At 36.1% G+C, this 21,166-nt stretch overlaps 1 protein-coding gene across 1 annotated transcript in view; it reads left to right on the top strand.

Moving 5' to 3' along the window:
* LOC138692780 (larval cuticle protein F1-like) overlaps positions 1-16,085 on the top strand; it is a 58,034-nt gene extending 41,949 nt beyond the window's left edge. Inside the window, exon 2 of the mRNA XM_069815986.1 lies at positions 15,439-16,085. Within this exon, the coding sequence (XP_069672087.1) occupies positions 15,481-15,813 (333 nt within the window). The 5' untranslated portion in view covers positions 15,439-15,480 and the 3' untranslated portion in view covers positions 15,814-16,085. The remainder of the gene's footprint in view (positions 1-15,438) is intronic.
* Positions 16,086-21,166: the final 5,081 nt, after the last annotated feature.

The following is a 21,166-nucleotide window of genomic DNA, read 5'->3' as shown; positions in this document are numbered from 1 at the left end:
GACCATGCCGAAATGTAGTAATTATACACCTGGTAGCAGTCCTTTAATGCATATCATTAAAATACATCTCATTAAAGTACAGGTGTTCAGCCAATGACAACTCAGCTTACAGGTGTTCAGCTAATGACAAGTCAGCTTTGTATCGTTATAAAACCGCAAGTATCGATTATTCTCGGATATGCAATCGAAAGAGAATTAGAGAAAAGTCACGGAGGCTGCAAATCCAATACTGTCGCAGAAGGTTATGTTCTGTTACTATAAAATTAGCGTTAATTGTAAATAATATTCAAATAAATTCAATTTGTCATCTCGTTTTTCAATGCCGAATTCAATAATCAAGGTTATATCAAGTTTAACGGGATTACATCAACGTCAATGACATTATTGTTCCTCGGAAAAAATCAATACTTTCGCGACTGCGCACATCTTACAATTCACGGCCTAGAACAAGGTCACTTCCGATCTTGTCAGATACAAATAAAATGTATACATCTGAATAATTTCAAGTTAGAAGTATGGTCGAGCATAAAAAGTCGCTTGCGCTTGCGCTCGTTTCATAAACATCCATACTCGCTTCTTTATTACTATCATTATAGGCTCGTTGCATAATGTACTATATAGTAACAGCTATAATGCTGTGTCCATACTAGTTAAGTTTTTAAAATGGAGCATGATTATTTCCAGATTAAGGTTTGTTTAATAATACAATTGAGAAAAAATCAAAGAAACATTTGATATTATCAAAACTTATTCATGTATGTCTGAGTTTATATTTCCTTAAATACTATTGCATAATTACTCTAGTCCAGTAAGTCAGTCAGGTCTGTTACACCATTCTGTTCCTATGGATACACAGTTGAATAAGAAATCCCACAGATGTCAGCACAAGCCAAGATGATGCAAAAAGAGTCATTTTGATTGTACTGCTATATTCACCCATTTTGATTTGGCGAGATTGTGTGTCATACTCTTGCTTTATTTTTTAGTCTAAGCCTGCATTTTTACTCTGTCAGATCTGTTTGTGTTGTGTTTTCCACAAATAACAACATATAAAGTCAAGATCAAGAAGACATAATAATGCACGTGTGCAATAGTTAAGTTGCTATTTTGAAGATTTTTAAGCAAAAAAATTTTAGGTTAGCACATGCTTATGTTTGCTTTGTCATGTCTATTACCTGTCAGATCTGTTACTCCGTCATGTCTGTTACATCATTCAAAACAGTGCTGTAAAGCAAGGCGAGTGTACAGTGGCTGATTACTATGGCAGATACATTGCACTATATTAATACATGCAGAATATGAACTAAATAGTACTTTAATTTTGCCGTTCTCAATCGTCAGTTTGTTATACAAATTTTGTAAATGACCCACCTACGATCTAATTTGCAACCCAAGCCGAAGGATCTATTTGAAACAATTCCGACGTGTACTAATATATGATGTAATGAAGTTTAATACTGGAATTAACACGAATAGCATGGTCATATTACTTTGCTGCAATTGTAACTTTAATAAAACAACAAATGTTTGACATATATGACACACGACACAAATCATAAATTTGCAATAGTACATAAACATTTGTACGATCATGTGCATTACATTAGGCCTAATAAAGATATAATTTCTGAATTAATTAACCTTAAATATAGGTGTAACATTGATATAAATTGAACCTGTTTTAATGTATATAATTATTGTAAGTTTCTACAGAAAAGGCGTTCGATAAAATGTGGCATAATGGCCTCTTATTCAAACTAAAAAAACATTTTCCTGACACATACTACCGTTTAATTCAATCATTTCTTAGAAGAGAACTTATACAGTAATTTACGAAAGTGTACAGTCTCAGATTAGTTATATTTCTGCTGGTGTACCTCAAGGGAGCATTCTAGCCCCTTTTCTCTATTTAATTTACACTCATGATATACCAACACCTAAATCAGATTCTCTAATTGTAGCTCAGTTCGCTGATGACATTGCTAGTCCTTAGCAAAGGAGATACTGGTGAACAAGTGACAACCAATCTACAAAACTTTATACAAAAAATTGAAATATGGAACAAAAAATGGAGAACAGCCATGAACACAAATAAGTCATCAACAGTAACATTCACATACCTCAAAAAAGAAAAAGCACTTCCATTATACCTCAACTGTTCACCAGTGCCGTAGCATGAAGAAGTACGATATCTTGGACTCATCCTAGACAGACGCTTGACCTGGAATAAACATCTCATTTACACCCTCCAGAGATTAAGATACAGACTTCATCAATTGAAAGCAATACTTTCCAGCTCTTGTCTTTCCCTTTCCAACAAAAGGTAATATATGTAATGCTTCTCAAACCTATTTGGCTCTATGAATGTTCATTATGAGGATCGACTTCTATAAGTCAAATCAAGCGTATTCAAACATTCCAAAATCGGGCACTTAAGGATAATCATTGGAGCACCATGGTACATCAGAAATGAAACACTTCATTCAGATCTAGACCTAGCCAAAAGAGAGACTGTAATTCATTCTTCCTACACACGGTTATATGCAACATTGTGAACAGCTTAATCAACCAGATTCCTCGGAACCTGCTCCCTGCACGGACTGATCGTCGCCTCAAGAGGAAAAGACACACTGATTTGTTGATGCTTTGAGGAACGTTAATGGACGTCACCCTCTCCACAAGTCTCATATTGTTGAAATGTTAATTATTTAAGCACAATTGATAGTACCAATGTACAAAAATTGTCAAATAAAATTTAAAAAATGTAATTTTCTTAGATGTAGTAATAGTTATTTTAACTATTGTTACAAAAATTTAAGTGATTTTGAATATTAGTTTGGTTTTAACTATGAAACAAGTAAATTAATTGAAAGCAATAATTAAAGCAAATAGCATTTTACTTATTTAATTTTTATGTATTGTTTCAACATGTTTATTTAAGATTGTTTAATTATCTATTTATTGAATATGCCAATATCAGTCAATATTAATGTACTACACGAGAAATTTTAAATATTGTATATACGCTTCAAGATGCTTAAATAGGCGAAAACGTTAGCAACATATTATTAAATTCAATGAATTATTTGTATGTTTAAATATTTGTTGTTGTTTTTTTTAATATTGATAAGTCATTTTGACAGATACTCATTCAATAAATATTCTAACACCACTTGGTTTTTTCGTGTGGGGATTTGTTAAGGACCAGGTCTACAGGACACCAGTACGTAATTTGGAAGACTTACAGGAAACAATTTATGCTGCTGTCAACAATGTCACACTACAGATGCTTCATAATACATGGCTCGAGGTAGAATACCGGCGGTCAGACACATAACGAAACTAATTGTGATAAAGAGTTAAAACTGAGAAGTTTTTTTTTTTTAACCTTATGTCCCATAAACCATGTTGAGGTTTATGGGACATAAGGTTAAATTAGTGGCACGGGAAATGTCCAGCCGGTATAAAAATACAGAGGTGCCATTTGAAATTTCAAAGTGGGGGGGGGGGGTGAGAGGTGAAATCTAAAATGCAATTAAGCCTGGTTTCAGAATTTCCCCTCAATATCTAAATTGACATGTTTCTGATTTAAATTGAATTCAATTTAAATAATTAGTTACTTAGACTGGGAAGTTTTGAAATGAAATACATATATACATACATAAATACAGGCACATTATTTTATTTTTACTTCAATTTTTATTGTACCTGAATTTTTTAACGTACTTCACCCCCATCCCTTCTACTAAGTAAACTTCCACCCGTCCTTCACACAGAACCAAGACCGCATATGTAGTCAAAGTCGTCATACGCTCATAGTATACAGTACTGAGTGAGTATAGTACGTTCCAGAAATATGGTCGCAATTTCCAGTGAATAAAGTGCATTCATTATTGAATCATATTTTCGCACATGTGGGTTACGTCGCTTCCCGATTTCCCCCACCCGTTTCTGCTGGCCCCTCTGTAAAGGCTAGTGGCAGAGCTGTATTAGCTTTTTTCTGAAAACATTTGCTCTTAGGAATTGGACATGTACGTAACATTATAAAGAGATTAAAATCATTTAAATAAAATGTTCTAGTTAAGTGAGTAACTTTCAATTGATGTCCCCCCCCCTTTTCTACGACTCTGCGACATAACCACTTGGACGGACAGTAGATAGCATGTCTGGGTAAATTTATCTGTGCGGATCGGACAGAAGTGAAGATTGAAAAGATTGAATTTACAGTACGTAAGGTATTCTGTTATAGAGTAGATACAGAATTACTTCAACAGACGCAAGATTATGGCCCACAATGTCGACTGATTTCTTTGCATTATTTCTTTTGGGTTTACTGTAAAACAGTTTTGTTTGCTAAATATGCTACAACAATAGAATAATTAAAGAATTACATTTTAGAAACAATACATTAAATTTCAGAAAATATGATTTAAAACGTTTTCGATAATATGCACAAAATAACTGAGGCCTGTGTCGAAATGAACGTTCATCATTTTCAAACATTTCTTTAAAATATCCACAACAATATTATTATTATTATTATTATTATTATTATTATTATTATTATTATTATTATTATTATTATTATATGCCTAATAAATTATGTTTTTAAACTTATTTTTTTCAGAAGGATAGGCCATTTGGATGGGTAAGTCAGGAGCAAGCTGTTTTCAGCAGAGTGAAGGTTGATTGAATGATTTCATCAATATTTGGCTTTACTATCACTTTTCCAGGAGTGTCCTTGTTGTAACAAAACTGTTTGTGTATCGATATCTTGGAACTCTCTTTTTGGTCTTTAGGAACACCTCTACCAGGGGTTTCGTCTGAGTTAGTAAGCTTCTTGTATGAATGAAGCCATCATGTTTTGAAACTTCAGATATCTTGGGAGGTAACGCTATGAATAGTAAAACGATTTGTTTTACTGGCTTTTCGTATAAGCTCCATATATTCCTCTGGAGTGTCACGGTGAATACGAGTGACCACGAACAGGGAAATTGTGGGTGATACTGTCAAATCCCCCTTTGTCACAGAGGTTCATCAAAAATAGAACAACTGTGAAAGAGAAAATCTACCCGCAGTTTACTGCAGAAACCGCCAAGTGGTGTCGCTTGACTGGTTTCTGATCTAAACACGAAAGTCAACATAATGCCTCATCATTACAGGAGGACGGCATTTGACTATTTTCAGCACTAACATGTACGTATACCCTGACAGAACATTATGCCGCCATTAACTCATTTTTTCTTGTTTTGGCGCTTGACTGGTTTCTGAACCAAGCTATTCAATTACCTTAAACAAAAGGATTCTTCTCCGCAGTGGCGGATTAATCACAGCATAAATGTAGTCAATATATAGAGCCGCAAGTTTCGGGGAAGCAAGTGGCCGTAGCATAAGGCGAGTTCCGAAATAGCAGAAAAAGTTCCCAGTTGAAGTAGTTTTCAGCGTTGTAACATAAACCATGCTCTTTTTAACTCTCGAATTTCCGCGACACAAACATTACGTTACAAGTTTTAAGCTCAGAAATTTACTGCTGAACCATGGGGGTGGAAATTTGCACGTTATATGGCAAATTCATCGTTTTATAAGGCGTTCGCCTGCCTTGCATTGGCAATATATAGCATTTTGTAAACATAGTGGTGTAAAATAAAACGCATGACCTTTATTAATTCGTCTTCAAACGAGTTACCAAAGCCTCCCTCGTCAATACTCGCCATTTCAATATATTTCATTGCAAATTTATCCTGTCAAGAAAACTAAATAATATAACACCAGAAGCTTAGCTTAACTTCTCTTTTCTTCATTTCATTATTGAAAAATAAATTATTGTTGCTCATTTATTTATTATTTTTTATTTGGTTATTTAACGCCGCTGTATCAACTATTAGGTTATTTAGCGTCGATGGTATTGATGATAGCGAGATAGTATTTGGCGAGATGAGGCCGAGGATTCGCCATAGATTACCTGACATTCGTCTTACGGTTGGGGAAAACCTCGGAAAAACCCAATCAGCTAATCAGTCCAAGCGGGGATCGAATCCGCGCCCGACCACAACTCCGGATCGACAGACAAGATAGTGTCTTAGCCGACTGAGCTACGCCGGTGGCTCTCTCATTATTAATTTACTGGTATTTAACGCAACCTTTTTCACCCCATGTTTTTGAATTTATAAGAACGCACATTTTATAAACTTTTATGCTCGACCATGCCGAAATGTAGTAATTATACACCTGGTAGCAGTCCTTTAATGCATGTCATTAAAGTACACCTACTCATTAAAGTATAGGTGTTCAGCCAATGACAAGTCAGCTTTTAGGTGTTCAGCCAATGACAAGTCACCTTTGTACCGTTATGAAACCGCAAGTATCGATTATTCTCGGATATGCAAATGAAAGAGAATTAGCGAAAAGTCACGGAGGTTGGAAATCCAATACTGTCGCAGAAGGTTATGTTCTGTTACTATAATAATTAGCGTTAATTGTAAATAATATTGAAATAAATTCAATTTGTCATCTCGTTTTTCAAAGTCTAATTTAATTTCAATGTTATATCAAAGTTAATATTTAGTTTACTCTGTAGGTTCTTATAGGCTATCAAGGTCAATGTGGACATCTGTTCCTCGGAAAAAATCAATACTTTCGCGTCTGCGCACATCTCACAATTTACGAGGTATTGCTCAAGGTCAGTTAAATACAAATAAAATGAATAATTTGAAGTTAGAAATATGGTCGAGCATAAAAAGTCGTATGAAACTCGCCTATAATGGTAATTAAGAAGCTCGTATGAAAATTATGGAACTCGCTTGCGCTCGTTTCATAAACATCCATACTCGCTTCTTAATTACTATCATTATAGGCTCGTTGCATAATGTACTATTACTGAATAGAGCATAAAACAAAACATGCATGATGCGCGATTTTCTTTTAATGCGACTGGTGGGGGGGAGGGTTCCCAATCGTGGCTGACCTAAGACCCTCACTACTTCCGTCCACGTCGATTTGTCTTGCAAGTATTGATTTGGTCATTACGTTTAATTGTTTCTGTAGGGAATTTGGCTCTTAAGAGATGGAATAGATGAAAATTTTGTAGTTTTTTCGTCCAAAATCACGTTTTTTTTTTTTTTTTTTTTTTTTTTTTTTGTAGAAAATGAGCTGTAGTGCCTACTTTACACTTTGACGAGATTTTAGAACCTTACGACGGTTTTGTCATGAATTACGTCCTCTATAAAAAGGCTGCGCTCATTAAGTATAAGACATACACAAATTTAAGTAATTTTTTTTGCTCTTTTCTTTAGTCCACATCTCTGCATTCACATTGCTAAGGAATCCACAAACATTATGCTACAAAGTTAGAAAATTTTACTGCATGTTCTTTAACGTATACTTATCAAAGATATGTTGGCATTGAAAAAAAAATAATAATAATAATTTTTAATAAAAAATAAAACGCTTGCTTACAGTCTAATCTGTTACGAGAATAATATTAACCGGAGTTAATACATAGAGATTGTGCAAGGCATTGGTGTGATTACAGACAGTCGTGTGGTTTATAGACCAAGTAAAGCGCATTCTACGTGTCAAAAATGAGTGTTGACCTGGGGATAGATAAACGTTCCAGACCATACCTTCTAGGCCGTTATTACTGACCATAAACCCTTGACCTGGAGACAGTGCAAATTGATCCCAGTTAGAGAATTCTGAGATGACGTCTTCTATTAGAAAAATATCAGTACGATGTACCGAGACATCATTTTGTTTTTACCAACATTTTTAATATTAACTTGGCTACTGTATATCTTTGGATTAACGGTTGAGAACCAGAAAGACCGCAATTTGATGATTCTGTAGTATAAAATACAAACAAATCACTTTACTAGGTATAGGAGAGAAGAAAAGTAATGCAATCATTTATGTGAATTAGGAACTATTACGATTTTGAGTTTGATAATTTTCATTAGGATTTTATTTAATCAAAAAACAGTACAGTATTAACAATAAATGTTTTTATTCACTAACTGAACTATCCAGGCGGACGCATTCATTATGCAATATATAGCAGCCTACAGCCTACACTGTCTACAGCACATTAGCATACAATATGGCGTTGTTAGCAGAAGAGGAGATGATGCTAAGGAATATGCTGCAAGAGCTAAATGACAGCTGTGAGCAGTATGGAATGAAGATATATACCAACAGGATGAAGATCATAGTCATAGGAAGAAAAGTAAAGAAGGTAAACTTGTGAATTCTAAATGAGGCAGTAGAGCAAGTGGACAACTTCAAATACTTAGGGTGTACTATAAGCAGTAACATGAGCTGCTGCCAAGAAGTCAAAAGGAGAATAGTAATGGCAAAGGAAGCTTTTAACAGGAAAAGGAGCATCTTCTGCGGACCTCTGGAAAAAGAACAAAGGAAGAGACTAGTGAAGTGCTTTGTGTGGAATGTAACATTGTATGGTGTAGAAACATGGACATTACGACGAAGTGAAGAGAAGCGAATAGAAGCATATGAAATGTGGATATGGAGAAGGATGGAACGTGTGAAATGGACAGACAGAATAAGATACGAAGCTGTGTTGGAAAGAGTGGATGAAGAAAGAATGATGCTGAAACTGATCAGAAAGAGGGAAAAGAATTGGCTGGGTCACTGGTTGAGAAGAAACTGCGTACTAAATGATGCACTGAAAGGAATGGTGAACGGGAGAGTTCGGTGCAGAAGAAGATTTCAGATGAAAGACGACATTAAGATATAAGATCATATGAGGAGACAAAGAGGAAAACAGAAAATATTAAAGACTGGAGAATGCTGGGTTTGCAGTGAAAGACCTGCCTTTGGGCAGAACACTATGGCACACAACTGGCAAACTTGGAGCTTGACTGGTTTCTGAAATAAACGATTCAATTGACAGATAAAACATTCAACTAGTGAGTAACAACCGAATCGTCTCAATAGATTTGTTCCAGCACGTTCGGGAATCGATTCTGAACTGCCTCCTCATGCGCAGTAGCTCAATGTGTTCCAACAAGACTGGAACTGATTCCAAACCGATACTGAACTCCCAGATCCATTTTCCAACAAGCTTTAGAACTCGTTCCGAACGAGTGAAATTGGTCGATCGTGAGTGATTTGCAAGGTGAGTGATATAGTTTATGACAAATTAAGTTCGGAAGATGATTATAATTTTAATATGGGAAGAAACTCCGAAGGCCGTGAGAGAACAGTTCAAGAAACGTTCGAACAACGTAAAATCCCGAACTCGTTCTGACACCGTACACAACTGGCGCATGCGTCGAAAGAAGTTCGGTATTAGTTCGGAACGTGTTCTGAGTTTCTTGCTGGAACAAACCCATTGTTTTGGCTGTGATGTGCTTAGTTAATAATGCATTTTCACAATAGAGCCTATGTTGTGCGTTGCCTGGAAACGTTCCTCAAATTATAACAGGAAAGATGTGGACCGCAAGAGTTATTGCACGTACACTAGCAAGATCTTGGTCGAATACAGGGACCGTAACTAAAGTGGCGGTCACCGGAGGGGCCACAATTGGAGCTTACCTCCTATACAATAACCATAAAGAAAAACCGCCCCTCCGGGATGTTACAAAACTGTATATAATAAAACCGGATAAAGACGGAAATAGCCCCCCAGGCACAAGCGGACAAGGACCTGGCAAAAAACCTGCCACTGCCACGAAAGATAAAAGAAAACCTGGGAGTGGCAGCTCAAAAGAAGACCCAAGAGCAACCGAAACCAAGGATAAGGAACCTGAGAAAGACGAAAACAAAACCAAGGATAAGGAACCTGAACAAGATGACCACAAAACCAAGGATAAGAAACCTGAAAAAGATGACCAGAAAACCAAGGATAAGAAACCTGAAAAAGATGACAACAGAACCAAGGATAAGGAACCCGAAATTGATGACAACAAAACCAATGATAAGGAACCCGAGAAAGATGAACAGGAAACCAAGGATAATGAACCTGAGAAAAATGACGAAGAAGAGACAACAATAGAACCAGAGGAAGATTATCAGAGACATGTAACTTTCGCAGATCCTCTCGTAGAAATTCTGGGAGAAGAGCCACCACCACCACCACCATCGGAAGAGAGCCCACCACCAGATGCCCCAGCCGAAGAGGAGCCTCGAAACTCCTACGAGAGGCTCCTCGATGAAGTGTGCCGAATGTTCGGCACACGGAGAAGTTAATCCGGTAAGTGCAAGACCCTCTTTTGTAATTGAATCCCTCCTTTCCAAAAGAGCTTCAGTCCATCTTTTCGAAAAACGACTTTACTGTTGAAATTGGCGGTTTACAGGTCGGCGCATCATTTTACAACAAAAGAATTTCAGTCTAGCTGATAGTTATATGTGAAATGTGGGTGTAGAAATGTTGTTCTATTACAAATGGACGTCAGTCCTGAACTGTGGCCTGTTTGGAAAAAAAGAAATTATTGCCAACCAAGATTTACCTATGGGATTGGATTGATAATTGAAGAGCCCACTGCAAGAATGATGGATGTCACTTTCTTGTCGAAAATGAACCAAGACTGTCAATGCATAGCTTAAAACACATAGAATGTACATAGAGGATTATAAGGCATTAACACTGATAGTCATTTTCCAGTAATGATCGGAAAATCACAGTTAAGCTTTGAGCGCTAAGCATTTCAAACTTTCAATTGCTTCTCCTGCAAAATGCATTCCAAATGACATCCATCATTTTTGCAGTGGACTCTTCAATTATAATCGAAATATATCTAACGATTTGTATTGTACTGCTCTATTGGTAGTGACTGTTGTGTCGTTATTGAAGACATTCCTAGTTCATTTTGTAAGTAAAAATATGGGTCAAGATAATGTTTCAATAACAGTGAATCCTGCAACTTACGGATGTTCGGCAAATAAATTTTACAATGTTACATTTGTTCGGATCAAATTTCTGCATATCTAAAGAAAAATAAATAAATTTCTTTCAATCATTTGCTATCATAATACACTGCTCTCTTAAATTGACTGAGCATATTTGGAATTAAATGAATTATTTTCTTAAAACACGCTATGAAATGTTTCGTATAAAACAATTTTTATCTCAAAAAGGAAGAAAAGACGAGCAAAATTCTATTAAACATTTTTGTTTGGATTACATCAAAGAATAATCCTTTATTATTGAATCATATTTTCGCATAAGTACTGTGTCTGTTTGGTTACGTCTATTTCCGATTTCTGCTGGCCCTCTGTAAAGGCTAGTGGCTGGGCTGTCTTAGCTTTTTTCTGAAAACATTTTCTCTTAGGAATTGGACGTCTACGTAAAAAATCACAAAGAAACACTACATGCTAACATTTTAATTGGCTTTATCCAATGTTTAATATCATTTTTATTTATAGTACTTCATTCAATATGTAAAAATAAACGTAATTAGTACACTTGTATTTTAAATGTCTTACAAATAACAACGAAAACTTGGAAACAAAATGATCCTGATTTGATAATTTTGTAAAGATTAAGAACGATTTTATATAAAAACACACGAAGCTATAACAATTCAAAACCGGACAGAGTACACATAGAAATCGAGGTTGAAGAACGATAATTTCGTTTTATGATCCTCTGTATCTTGCCGAGTTCCGTTATTACACTCCTTCAGAATATTCCCTCATATATTTTTAGCTTTGTAGCCAATGAAATTTGTGAGTAACAAAAGAAGACGGCATTGCAATGTAGTTCATAAGTAGGTGAAGCTTTATCAGGTTGTGCTAGGTTACAGTTCTTCCTGTCTCGTCCAAGTTAATAATAGCCTGGAAGCGTCGTTTAAAATTACTACACTTTGTTTTGTGTCAATTCCCCGCAGTAAACAAGCCCAGCACATTGAAACCTCTAGCGTGTTTCATAAGATTTCTGGGATTATATTTTTCATATAACGCATTAAGATTAAAAATATATAAATTACTTTCAAATTTCCAATGGCAATTTGTTATGTAAGGCCCCATTCAAACTGCAAAGTCTAATTATTACTATATTCTAATAAAACGGAGAAGAAGAGAGAAAAAAATAATAACAATAATAATAGTAATAATAAAAAGTAAATTATAATGAAATAATAATAATAATAGAAATAATAATAATCATAATCATAATCGTAGTAAATAAATTGTAATGAATTTATATAACAACTTCTACAAAAACAAAAGAATAAGTCACAAATATTATTTGAAATTTGAAATATTTTCGAATTATAACTTCATGACTATTTATTTATAAATGAACAGTACTTCACGTTAATTAATGTAATATATTCTTCTAAGAGAAAACAGTGTGTACTTGAATTATATTGTATCACAAAGCATTGGAAGAAAGAAACAAATATTGGTACATAAATATATATGGGCTATTCCATATGAAATCGATCAGTAAAAAACTACGCATTTTTATACTCTAATTTTTCCCTACTTATACAAGGTGCTGAGGGGAATGCATTTTAAAAAATATACTATCGAAAGTTAAACGGTTTTCGTATTATTGAGCGACAAATTTAGTGTATTTTATAAAAACAAGCCTCTTTCAGCGCTCAGAACTCGAACCATTTACTGCAGAACATTGAATGAGAGCTTATTTTGAAGCTGACATTTGGTAGGTTATGTTAAGAGTAATCCTTACTTTTATTGTACACAGAGAGACAGATAATCTGATTTTACTTGCTTTTAGGCTTTTTGGCCATTTGTAAAAATGTAAAAAATATTGAGAAAAAACCATGCATGATTAAGAGGGATTCGGCATTGTTTGCTTAGAGGTGCTGCAATAAGTTTCGAGGATATTAACCTCTTCCCTTACTATTTATTTTACCAGTTTTGTGAAAAAAAGTGTCATATTTTTTTTTATTTTCGTAAAGAGGTCATTTAATATTGCAGAATCACTGTACATCACTAATTTTCTTACATACTTAAAAAAATCACTATGAAGTAGACAATGGGACTCAAACGAGTTAACTCGGGTTAATAAATTTTGACACATGTTAGCAACCCGAGTTAACTCGGAATAATAAGGGAAGTGGTTAAGTAGATTATTTTCACACGCCTAGACTTGAACGGTGCAGTACCGCACGCACTGGCCGAGAGCTGAAGATAAGCGAGCATTGGGTGTCATTTTACTCCTGTGTTTATGAAAACCTGTGATAAAGCTAGCACAGCCATGACTGCTAGACGACACATCACGTGTTTGTCTCCTGGCCTTGCTTGTTTCGGCTAGCTCCCGTCTCACAGTCAGCTGGTTAGTTCACGCGCGTACTATTTATTTTCTGTATTTGATATTTTCAATACTTTCTTATCAACATACCATCAGTAAAAAATATGTGTTTATTTGTACTTTCAATGCGGAATCTAACTATACATTTTTAAAATATTTTTTCCTAGCCAAAGGCGTCTTAATGAGGAAAAATCGAAATTTCTCATTTCCATAAAAAGTAAGGAAATCTATTTATATGTCAATATAAACTTTAATTTCTCAGCATCAACATAAACCATGATTTTGATCATTGGGTGAAAGGGTTTCGGAGCTACAACAATTTAAAGTTGCTAATTTTATGAAAATACGATAAATTTAAATATTTTTAATTTAAACACTATGAAGTTCTGATGCCTCAAACTTTGCACAAAGCAATGTATCACAGTTCTCTACGTAAAAAAAAAAATGCATTATATTTAGAAATTGTAAGGTCAATCTTCTCTATATTTCGGTCGATTTGAGATGGAATAGCTCATATACAAACTGAAAAATGAAAAAAGGTAATTATTTTCTGAGCATTAATTCCATTGCTCATATATAGCAATTGGAGTCGAAAAACATTTTCTTAAGTTACCAAGAGTTCATTTTTCTCACTTGAAGGACCTTCTGCACACGTTTGACGTTTATTTTAGATATAGGCTAACATTCTCTATATCAGGCAGTGTAACATTAGCGGTTTCAATCCTTAACTCTGAACATAAATATAACTGTTTCTCAGTCGACTCCTTAGCCCAGATTTGTAAAGTTTCCTGGAAGAAAAACGTAGTGCCGAATATTGATATTATTTCTGAGAATTTTTTTATTTTATTATTTAAAATAAAAAAAAAAGTAAAAATTGAAGTAATTGTGGATATCGTGATGTACTCTTCAGCAGTGTATAATTATTCATTCATAGCTTTATCCCCAAAGGCCGATTCTTGCTGCAAACCCAGCATTCTCGAATCGTCCCTCTTTTCCGCCTTCCTCTTAGTCTTCGCTTACTATCCATATAGGCCTATGTTAATGTCGTTTATCATCTCATATCTTCTTTTACTCCGAACTACTCTTGTCCCGTTCACCATTCCTTCCATTGCAGCCTTCAGTAGGCAGTTTCTTCTCACAAGTGACCCAGTCACATTTCTTTTTCTCTTCCTGATCAGTTTCTTTAGCATGAGGTCGACTGATGCGCTGTATTAAATCTGTACTGTGCGTTCCCAGTAAGTCTAGCCGTGGTAGTGGGGTCTGACTTCTCAGCGGGGACAGGGGAAGAAAGGATGTTCACGTAGTACTTTCCTATCACGTCTGGTATAAGACTTACAGACCGATTATTTAGTCCTGACAGCTCAGCGACGCGAAAGAGGGGAAGTAATATGAGTAGTGAGGAGAATTCCGGAGTAGAGATAAGGTCGAGTGAACAGCACTCGTCGCGCTACGTAACTGCATACGGCTATCTTTGATTTCCGTAGCGCTCGCGCTGGCTGCTGACTGCACGCTGACCAAGATCACGCGTTCACAGCAATGCGTTCCAATAACGAAACGTAACTCTGTAAATATTGAGAATAGGACCCATGTTTATATAACATTTTTTGCTCAGAATGTCTTCGGAAATAAGCTCCGTAAAGGACGGTAAATCCTCGTGAATGACTCTGTATATAAATGTATTTTAATGACAATTATTTATTTCCACTGCAAGTACATATAAAACATATGCACTGAGATATTTTAAATCCTGTTTTATTTGATCATGTTATTAAGTTAAGGACCGAAAATATCATATTACTATATTGTTTTATAATTAATGTTTACATATTATGAAATATGCTAATATGAAATATTTAATATAAATCATGATGTATGACTTGAGGCTTTCCCGGCGTTTGATGTGGAAAAACTCTTCTTGGGTTGTCAGCCACGTGAGTTGCAGATTTGTTTCCAAGCTTTCGATGGCTAGCTCTACCTTCATCTTCAGGGAATTAAGTCATAACCCGAAGATGTTGGCAGAGCTAGCCATTGAAAGCTTGGAAGCAAATCTCCAACTCACCTGGCTGAGAACCCGAGAAGAGTTATTCTATAAACCATGATAATTTTAACTTGTTCTCACCATGGTGCTAACAGTATCTGGTATGTCAAAAGACTTCAAGCCTGTGCAATTATATCGCAATTGACCGTACTTCATTATTTTCCAGATCCTCGTCCTCGCCGCCCTCCTGCTGCTGGCCACTACCACCATGGCCGGAGTCGCCCCCTTAGCTCTGCCATACGCCGTCGCCCCCTTCGGAAGCTCCTACACCGCACATTCGATCAATCACGCCCTCGCCGCCCTTGTCACCGTTCCTGCTGCCGCCCCTGTCACCGTTCCTGCTGCCGCCCCTGTCGCCGTTTCTGCTGCCGCCCCTGTCGCCGTTCCTGCTGCCGCCCCTGTCGCCGTTCCTGCTGCCGCCCCTGTCGCCGTTCCTGCTGCCGCCCCTGTCGCCGTTCCTGCTGCCGCCGCCCCCTTGATTGCCGCTACTCCAGCTGTCTACGCCCCTCATGTTGCTGCTCCCGCCGCCTACTTCGGTTAAAAAATCACGCCACATGGAGTGGCGACCATCTTACAAACAACTGTGTAAGGACAATACCTGGACGAGAATCGAAAAACCAGACGAGACATTCTGCCTCGTGGGTTTAGAACCATAAATTTAAAGTGCTTTATTTTACACACAAGTGTATAAGTGAATGTACAAACAGATCTTCTATTTTTATTTAAATCCGACAAGCAATAAAGTCTGAAGATGAGAAATAAGAAACTGTTTGAATGTTCCTAGACTTCACCCAAAGATACACTGACGTTCAAAGATACCTGGCCCTACTAATCAATAGTGATCGATAATTATTTTTGTAAGTGTTCCTTCTATTCTTATTGAATTTAGTATTCCCAAGAAATTAGTTTGATTAATTAAAATGTGTCTCAGTGAAACGTACAACAGAGTCATATAGGTTAGTTTCTGTCAGACGCGTTTCCAATTCACTGCGGGCTAAAGCAAGGAGATGCACTATCACTTTTACTTTTTAACTTTGCTCTAGAATATGCCATTAGGAAAGCACAGGATAACAGAGAGGGTTTGGAATTGAACGGGTTACATCAGCTGCTTGTCTATGCGGATGACGTGAATATATTAGGAGAAAATCCACAAACGATTAGGGAAAACAAGAGAATTTTACTTGAAGCAAATAATGAAATAGGTTTGGAAGAAAATCCCGAAAAGACAAAGTATAGGATTATGTCTCGTGACGAAAATATTGTACGAAATGGAAATACAAAAATTGGAAATTTATTCTTTGAAGAGGTGGAAAAATTAAAATACCTGGGATCAACAGTAACAAATATAAATGATACTCGAGAGAAAATCAAACACAGAATAAATATGGGAAATGCCTGTTATTATTCGGTTGAGGAGCGTCTATCATCCAGTCTGCTGCCAAAAGATCTGAAAGTGAGAATTTGTAAAAGAGTTATATTACCGGTTGTTCTGTATAGTTGTGAAACTTGGACTCGCACTTTGAGAGAGGAACATAGGTTAAGGGTGTTTGAGAATAAGGTGCTTAGGAAAATATTTGGGGCTAAGAAGGATGAAGTTACAGAAGAGTGGAGAAAGTTACACAACGCAAAACTACGCGCATTGTATTCTTTACCTGACATGATTAGGAACATTAAATCAAGACGTTTGAAATGGGCAGGGCATGTAGTACGTATGGGCGAATCCAGAAATGCATATAGTGTGTTAGTTGGGAGGTCGAAGGGAAAAAAACCTTCGGGGAGACCGAGACGTAGATGGGAAGATAATATTAAAATGGATTTGAGGGAGGTGGTTTATGATGATAGAGAATGGATTAATCTTGCTCAGGATAGGGACCAATGGCGGGCTTATGTGAGGGCGGCGATGAACCTCCGGGCTCCTTAAAAGCCAGTAAGGAAGTAAGTAAGTAAGTGAGTGTGCCTTCTTTAGTTATTATTCCTATGTATAGATGGCAAAGGTAATAGTCAGTATTGTCAATTATAAGAATATTTATGCTTAATCTCCATAATCATTTTTCCCGACACTTTTTAACAGCCCCAATAATGGTGCCACCTATTGAGAACTAGCGGAATTTTTTTTTCAAATTCGTCAATTTTTTTATATAGTTGGTTCTGACTTATCCCGTGGTTGGAAAGTTCGCATACACGATCATAAAATCGTAGGTCAGATATCTTTGAACGCCAGTATACAGCAGTACTGTGTGCATAGGTGCCGACTTGGGGAAGGGGAGCAAGACACTTCCTGCTCCTGCCAGGGGCGTAGCCCCACCCAAATAATTCGAAGAGAGATTCCTGGTCTTAAAAATATAATTAATTTGTTTGAAAGATGAAGTAGGATATAAAAGAATGATTATTTGAAATCAATAGAGATGGCCAGCTGACACAATGAACATGTTACTGACGTAACTCATAATGCCCGCCACCCTTTATCTCCTCCTGCATTTCAGATCGGTGAATCCCCACACATGATGCAACAATGACTCCACTTTTTTTTGTTTATAATCCACATGTTTTATGTTCAGTTCAAATTTTTAAACCAATGCAATCGAATAATAATGACCATATGAGTAAAATAATAATAATAATAATAATAATAATAATAATAATAATAATAATAATAATAATAATAATAATAAGGGATAAAGTTACAAATTAATAACGCAGGTTTATGGCCTTCTGGTTGCATAATAGCGCCCTTGTATGGAAAATTGAAGCCCGAACAACATTTTGGTAATACCACTAGTGAAGCTGAAGGACCTAAGGATGATGCCTCTTAGTTTTACAAGACACACAATGTTCAAATCAAGTAATCATCTTGAAATTTATTATCAAAATATCAGAGGACTAAATACAAAAATGGGGGAATTTTTTTAATACTTGGACATGTGCTGGGATCATGCCCGAAAGGCTAACTTCTCATTAATACGAGACATCACAGAGTTAGAACCGCATTGGCCTCTACCCTAAAATCCTTGGGATGGCAAGTTCATGAAGAAATCCACAGTCTCTCTACTGATGGTTCACATCGTAGAGTCGATATAATTCCAATAAACAGATGTACACAAAAGCAATCATTATTGATCCGACTATCATGACCATGGGGAAAAATGGCTCCGAAGGGCCACTGCACTCAAAGCCGCCTTACCCCACTCCACCGACCCTCTCCTCCGCCTGGTGCTTCTCTAGACAGGCTTCATTCAGTGGCGGGTATGGCTTCGACCTCGGGATGTCAGTTTCAGGAGTGGCAGAAAGAATTTTTTGTTACTTACAAAAAAAAAAGTCTGCTGCTTAATATGTGGGTTTAAAATTGCGCATACAAAACGCTTCAATATTAAACGCCACTTTCATCGGAAGCATAAAGTGGACTTCGGTGATCTTACAAGTATTTATTTATTTTCAAATTTTACAAGCTATTTTCGTAATATTTGTGAAAAGATACAAAACAAGATATGTTTATGGTATTTTCAGGATTTAGATACTTTTTATTTTATTAAGTATCTGGAACTGAACTTATTTAAAACTTTGAGTGCATATTATGCCTACTTGATGCGTTCTCTTTCCAAGAAAGATTTTCAGAAGTAACTGCAATGGACAAGGAGATGTGTCTGTTCAATAATCCATTTGTATTTGATGTTACCCAAGCAGCAGAGCCACTATAGAGATGCAAAAGAGCACGCCACTAACGTGTTTAGGAAAAAATGGATTAGATCTCTATAAATACCTACCAGAGGAGCAATTCCCTAATCTGCGCACATTTGCAATGCGTATGGTATCTATGTTTGGCTCAACTTACTGTTGTGAGCTGTTTTTCTTTTCAAAATGAATATGACCAAAAGTATCTCCAGGTCTAAGATCATAGACATGCATTCAGTTTCAGTATTACGGTTGAGTTGTTCCATTTTAGAGCCAAATATATCCTTTTTTAGTTAATAACAAGAAAACAAAGCCACTTCCAGACGGTCGATATTCTAAATACCAGTCAGTAGCGGCGAACCTCAACTCTATCCACATTCTGTTTTCAGTCTACCATTGTAACACTTAATTCAATTCGTAAACAGGGCTTCGCTTATTATTTATTATGATTCTTTATTTAACATACTGAAGAGCAAGATAGTTTCAATAAAATTCATATTCTACATATAATATGAGCATAATCCTTCCTATTGGAAGAAAAATAGAGAAGGTAAACATGGTAATTCGAAATGAGGCAGTGGAGCAAATGGACAGTTTCAAATTCTTGAGGTGTACTATAAGCAATAACATGAGCTGCCGCCAGGGAGTCAAAAGGAGGATAGCAATGGCAAAGGAAGCTTTTATAGGAAAAGGAGCATCTTCTGCGGACCTCTGGAGAAAGAAGTGTTTGGTGTGGAGTGTGGTATTGTATGAGGAAGAAATATAGACACTACACTGTGTACAGATAAGCAGTTTATTACTGTTGAAACGTGTCTTTCTGTGACTGAGTTTTGCATCACAGATATTCTTAATAGGATAACTTATGCTTCTTTAAAGTCACAAAACCTCCCTGTCGGGTACGAAGCAGGCCTATAGTCGCCAGATGTCATTATCAGTATGCTGTTGTTTTGTTGTTTAGTCAGCTGTCTGAAGACAGGTTTGAACCTCATAAGTAACACCAATAAGGCATCACTCAGGAGGCAACTAGGCCTGGAGATAATGGGGTAGGGTGGTCAGTTCCTTTCCCCCTCCAATACGCATTATTTATAATTTAGTAACATACTAATCACAGAATTCACCAAATCAGTTAGTGATTTCCTCTCCTTTTATATTGGCCCCAACCTGATATAAACAAAGAAAAGTTACTCTTGAAACCCACCATCCTGAGCAAAATCTAAGAAAAATATATAGGATATATGAGTGTATTTTCGATCCCTTCGTCGATATACTGTAAGGTATCGAGATTTGAAAATATCGATGTCTGAACTGTAGGAAATACCATTACAGAATAAAAATTGTATCTAAACAATAATACTTAAAAATAGGCTTTGAGAATGTTTTAAAAACTCTTCTTTGTCCCGCTGTGTGTGCCAGAGTTCCTCCTTCCCCAGGGGTATTTGTACTTCACGGGCAGCGAGTTCCATACTTCAACCCGCTCCTTGAAGAGTCCTTGACCCATGTGCAAGCCCTCGGCATCCAGACGCGCGTACTCGACTATGTCTGGCGAAGAAACAGGCTTCCATGTCCGAGTAGGATTCCTGTAGAGAGGAAAAAGATTGAATAGTACTCATCAAGTCTATCAGGTGCTTGTGTAGACTTGTAGCACGATATCTTTGAGCTGTGTAACATTTTAGATTTAGATTTAGATTTTATTTATTAATAACATCCACATAAAAACGTTACATTAAAATACCCCGAAAGAGCAAAGCTCGTGTTCGGGGACAGTTCCGTTACATAGATATACATACTTTGTAGACAAAATACTTAAGAAAAAAGCTCACATAAAGATGATAATAAAATTAGTAAATAATAATACTAGTAATAACTGAGCGAAAAAAGAGACGATGTTGAGATTGAAGGATTAATATTAAATTATTATTAGTAGTATAATTAGTGCAGGACATATTGATATAGTAACCAAAATAAAATAGAAAAATACACTTAGGATAGAAATAAACTTGTTTCACAATACATGGTACATTATATATATATATATATATATATATATATATATATATATATATATACATACAGGGAAGTCTGTCATATAAATTTTTTAATTCTGGATCTGAAAATTTCATTGCTTAAAGTAGTCAATTCTGGATGAAATTTTATTATAGAATTATATAGACGTGGACCATAATTTGTACTGTGTAGTGAAGCAGCAGATGTGAAATATTTAGGTT

The sequence above is a fragment of the Periplaneta americana genome, chromosome 17 (assembly GCF_040183065.1).
Source record: "Periplaneta americana isolate PAMFEO1 chromosome 17, P.americana_PAMFEO1_priV1, whole genome shotgun sequence".
NCBI lineage: Eukaryota > Metazoa > Arthropoda > Insecta > Blattodea > Blattidae > Periplaneta > Periplaneta americana.
Note: the sequence above shows the minus strand (reverse complement) of the source record. Positions and strands in the feature narration are given on the sequence as shown.